At 48.7% G+C, this 5441-nt stretch overlaps 1 protein-coding gene across 1 annotated transcript; it reads right to left on the reverse strand.

Moving 5' to 3' along the window:
* Positions 1-576: 576 nt before the first annotated feature.
* Positions 577-3873, reverse strand: KRT36 (keratin 36; the record flags this gene model as incomplete). Its single annotated transcript, XM_080923713.1, has 7 exons — positions 577-787; positions 1142-1362; positions 1510-1635; positions 1724-1885; positions 2327-2483; positions 2711-2793; positions 3415-3873. 7 exons carry the CDS (start codon positions 3871-3873, stop codon positions 577-579), a joined length of 1419 nt encoding a protein of 472 aa, XP_080779839.1.
* Positions 3874-5441: the final 1568 nt, after the last annotated feature.

The following is a 5441-nucleotide window of genomic DNA, read 5'->3' on the forward strand; positions in this document are numbered from 1 at the left end:
GGTCCTCTCTAGTTGGTCCTAGGACTCGTCTCTATTGAACTGACCCATGTTGGGAAGCAGGGAGACAGGAGCTGTGCAAAGGAGGATGCAGGAAGGAATGAGAGGTGACCAGTGATCCCAGGACTGCTGAAGAAGATGGGAGTGGGAACCTCTCTAGTTTCCATTTTCCATGGTTATTTCAGGGTAGATGCCACAGGGGAGGCTAATCAGGAATCAGTGGCCAGCATCCTTTGAGATTGAGATGGAGGTCAGTGACTAGAACCTGAAGCATCTCCAATACTAAAACGTTTTAATCACTCTGCAACTTCCCTATATCCCGTGGACTCTAACCATTCAAGAATCAACAGAATCAACCAGAGTCGGATTTGCTATGCTAAGAGAACACTTTATTGGGAATATTTCCAGGGGAACCTGGTTTTGCAGCGTTAAAAGCACAGTTAAGACCAGAAACAATAGATGGATTTTAGTAGAAAAACCTGCTAAGCAAGGAGGGTCCTAGGGAAGCGCAAGATCATTTAACTGCCAAGAGCCACAAGGCGTCCTCCTTCCTGTGGCCTAAGCCCCACAAGTGGCTGGTCACATTGCACGGGGCACCACATGCTCCCTGGAGGAGATGACCCTTCCATCTCTGATCTCCTCGGTGATGGTACGGATCTGGGTGCTAATTTGAGGAGCTGGGGTGCAGGGTCCAGCTGGGGTGCAGGGTACAGTTGGGGTGCAGGTAGAAGGGATGAAAGGAACTCTTACAGCAGGCTTGCATTCCGTGGAACAAGGATGGGCAGGAAGCCTGAAGAAATGAAATCACATGAGATGTACTTGGTATTAGAGCATTAGACCAATGGGGGAAGGGGTATCCTGGAAAACAGTAGCAATGTCAGTGAGTGGTATCAGAGCATTTCAATGATTCTGAGACCTCAAGGATTGGATGTTGGGTCTGCAGGAAGACTAGGAGCTTCCACCAAAACATAGCCAGAGATGGGCTTGTACCTTGGCTTAACTTGCCCCCTTGAGCATTACCAGAGACCTGGACCAGAAGGAATCTTCAATGGTTTTAGCTCAGTGACCTTCATCTTTGTAAAAACAACTCAGCTCTATCAAGCTCTTCTCCCAGCCCAGCTCTGGGGGTCCCAGGATCACTCACTTGCAGTCCTCGCCCTCCAGCAGGCGGCGGTAGGTGGCAATCTCTGACTCCAGCCTGGCCTTGACATCCAGCAACACCTGATACTCATGGTTCTGCCGCTCCAGGTCACAACGAATCTCAGCCAGCTGGGACTCCACGTTGGTGATCAGGCACTGCATCTGGCCCAGCTGGGAGCTATAGCGGGCCTCTGTCTCAGCCAGAGTAGATTCTAGAGAATTCCGCTAGAGTGGGAAAGAAAAGCTATTGAGGGGAAGGAATTCCAACCTAAACACTCGCTGTCCTGCTATCTGCACACACAGTTGTGGTTTAGGCTCTGTGATAGCATGCAAGTAAGTCAGAGAGCCTTTACCGGGGCAGAGACCACCCACCATGCTCTGCTGGGCCTGCAGCTCAATCTCCAGGGCGTTGACTGTGCGCCTCAGCTCGATGATCTCCGTCTGGCAGCACTGCAGCTGCTCTGAGCTGGACACCACCTGCTGGTTCAGCTCCTCGGTCTACAGAGAATGTGGAACAGGGGCAGACCTAGTTAGTGTCCCTCCTTTATCCCACCCGCAGCCTATAGTCCTGGATTGCCAGCCTCACCTGAGTGTTGAACCAAGCCTCCACATCTCTGCGGTTATTCTCCACCAGGGTCTCATACTGGCACCGCATGTCATCCAGTATCTTGTTGAGATCCACTGGGGGAGCAGCATCCACCTCCACATTCAGTCGGTCCCCAAGCTGGGAACGGAGTATATTGACTTCCTGCAGGGGAAAAGTAAAATAGCATGAGGCTGTGGAAAGGTTGCTGGCTTGGTAGGCTCACTGACCTGGGTTCAAACTCTCATCCCTCTCTTGGGTACTATGAGATGGAAGAGCTGACCTTTATGAACATGGGTTTCCTCTCCCATACTCCACTGCTCTATCTATACTAACCACCCCCCCCCAAGGATCTGGAGGATGGCACAGCACCAAGCAAACAGAATTATTATCAGACACCATAATCCAAATAGAGTTGTAACATCATGGGTAAGGGTATACTCTCTGTGTGAGTGTAGGCAAGTGACTTTACATCTTTAGACTCACGGTGAAGGTGTGACAGATGTAAAGTGTTTCACATATTTTCTGCCATATAATAAGCCCAAGGGCCAGCAGGGATTCCTCAGCTGGATGGGAACTTTGGGGATCATGTGGGAACAACCTCACCTCTTCATGATTCCTCTTGAGGCACATCAGCTCCTCCTTCAGGGACTCAACCTGTGCCTCCAGGTCAGCTTTACACAAGGTCAGCTCATCCAGGATCCGGCGTAGACCATTGATGTCAGCCTCTACCAGCTGCCTCAGGGACAACTCCGTCTCATACCTACATACACAGAACCCTGCCAAGTCTGCAGCCAGGAAACCCCTGTGCCATAGCTAACTTGGCGTCAGAAGCACAGTGGCCCTTTCTCGTGCCCCAGGAGGGATCCAGGGCCTCTGCCATGTCTTCCCTTTTACAACTGCATCTGGCTTTATTCCCACCTCATCAGCTCCCAAAGGTAGGGGTCAGATTTGAACACTGATCAAACATTTCCTGATCAGGCCACTCACTTGGTCCGGAAGTCATCAGCAGCCAGCTTGGCATTGTCAATTTGTAATATCAGCCTGGCGTTCTCAGACTTGGTCAACAGGATCTGAAAAACAAGAGATTTTCTCTGAACTGGAGAAGGCCCAGCAATGTGACAGGTATGGGGTGGGGAACCCAGCTCACAGATGCCTCTTAAACCAGACACTCTCCAAATATCCAGGCATGGAGGGAGAGAGGCACCCAGGAGGGATACCACACCACTGATCCACCAGTCTTGGCTTCTGTAGCCTCCAAGTTGGCCCAGTAGGCTATACCAGAGTGAGGCAGACATAGTATCTGGTTCTGGATCCCACACTCAAGTTGTAGTTGCTAAGCCTCTCAAGATTCTACCTCCTAAGTTAGATAGGCATAGTAATACTCATCTCTCCAGGATGAAAAATAAGTAAGCCAATAGCTAAGAAGGTGTCAGATACAGTACTACACCAATCAGGGACAAAGGACACGAGCCTTCCATCCCTAAGCTGAGACAATGAAGCAAATTGAAGAATGGCTGGTAACAAGGTACACAGATGAGCAGAGAAGCCTGGGTCCCCAGCAAACCAAGTCCCAGAGAGTAAAGCTCTCCTTCCGGAAGAAGGCTCTGTAAGATTCAGTCCCATCTGGCTGAGTCTTAGAATGGAAAGCTTCCTGGAGTTGTCTGGCCGGCTGGAAGGACCTGGCCTATTACCTTCTGCTGCAAATCCTCAGCGGTCTTGAAGTAGGACTGGTAGTCCGGGCAGATGTATGGGATCTGACTATCGTACCACTCTCGGATGCGGCACTCCAGCTGCGCATTCTCCTGCTCCAGCTGCCGCACCTTCTCCAGGTAGTTGGCCAGTCGGTCATTCAGGACCTGCATGGTCGCCTTCTCGTTGCCATTGAAGGCACCCTCACAGAACCAGCCCCCGCTCCCAGCAAAGCCAGAGGAGTGGCACCCAGATGACAGGTAGGAGCCTGGCAAGCAGCTTCCAAGGCCAGAGAAGCCTGTCCTGAAGGAGGACATGGATCCCACAGTGCCAACCAAACTGGGGGCCCTGCAAGAGCTCATGGAGTGGATGGAAGAGATCCGAGAGAAGCTTCCTGTGGTGCCACAGAGGCCCTTGGCAGACCCAGCAGAGAAGGTCGGGGTGCAGATCTGGGTAGCCATGATGCTAGCGAGGAGAGTTGTAGAATAGCTAAGATCACAGGCTGTGGATTCTCCAGGCCTCCCTGGAGTGCTTATATACAATCTTCATGGGGTGTTGGCATGTTCCAGGTCTTTAGCTCTTGGGAAAGCCCTTTCCGATCCCAGAGAGCCTGTCTCATTTCAATGTCATTTTTGCTATCCATCAGAATCTCTTTCCTTGTAAAAGAAAAAAAAAAAATGTTGGATTGGGTTTGCTAAGTCAGGACTCTCAGCTGTCATTCCCTAGCAGACTGAATTTTATTGCCACTTCAAAGAGTCTTTGCCCCAGACCTCATAAACAGGGAGTGGCCTTGCATATGACATTTGGTTTCTGTCCTCCCTAACCTGCCTTCCCCTGAGGAACCCATTCTGTCCATCCCACACTCCAGAGCTGCTTCTCTGTGCCTCGGCCACCGGAGCAATGAAAAGGGAGTGAAGGATCCACAATGGAATATTATTCTGCCATAAAGAAAAATAAAAATATGAATTTTGCAAGAAAACAAATGGAACCAGAAAGTATTGTGTTGAGCAGGGAAGCTGACAAATCCCACATGTTCTCTACCATCTACGGATCCTAGCTTCTAGTTTTTACACCTGAGCGTTTATGTCAGAGTATGTGTAGAGGCCAGACAAGGAACCCCTAAAAGAGGCCTTAAAGGTCGGGAATGAAGAGGGTAATAGAATGTGTGGTATGAATTTAGAAAGGTCAAAATGGGGTACAAAGGTTCAGTAAAAATGGGGACAGGAAGATGGGGGAAGAAAGGAGAACAGAGACAAGCAAAATGAGTAAATATCTATTTATATAAATACATCCCATAAAGAACCTGATAACTTGTAAGCTAATTGAAAAATTAAACAAGGGTCAACAAGATGGCTCAGTGAGAGGAAGCGCTTGCCTGACAACCTGGTTTTGATCCCTGGATCTCAGAGTAGAAGAAAAAAACCTCATTTATGCAGGATGTCCTCTGACCTCCTCACACACACACAACACAACATACACACAACACAACACACACACACAACACAACACACACACCACACACTGTGGCATGGGCATGTCTGCACTTGCATACACACCTATCATGAACACATGCAAATAATAATAATAATAATAATAATAATAATAATAATTACCAGAATAACATTTTAAAAGAGAGAAAGTACTAGGCCAGTGGTATACCTTAGTGAATACAGGCGCTTGCAGCCAAGTCTGATGAGCTAAATTCAATCCACAGGCCCACATGGTAGAAGGAAAGGATCCACTATAATAAGTTTCCCTTTGATCCTCACACATATACCAGGCTTGCATGCACCCATGTACATACATACACACAAAACAAATAAATATAATTTTTAGAGTTTTGAATTAAGAAAATTGGAAGGAAAGTGGGCGTGGCTGTGGACCTGTGGTGTTTAGGGTTGTACCTCTTCTGGTTTGCATGATAACAATCATGGAACACGGTTGACCATGGCCAGAAAACTTCAACCAACTGTGGACCACTGCTTTCATGCTCACACATGGTAATCACACAGGGTGAGTGGTCAGATTG

The sequence above is a fragment of the Micromys minutus genome, assembly GCF_963924665.1.
Source record: "Micromys minutus genome assembly, chromosome: 10".
Classification (NCBI taxonomy): Eukaryota; Metazoa; Chordata; class Mammalia; order Rodentia; family Muridae; genus Micromys; species Micromys minutus.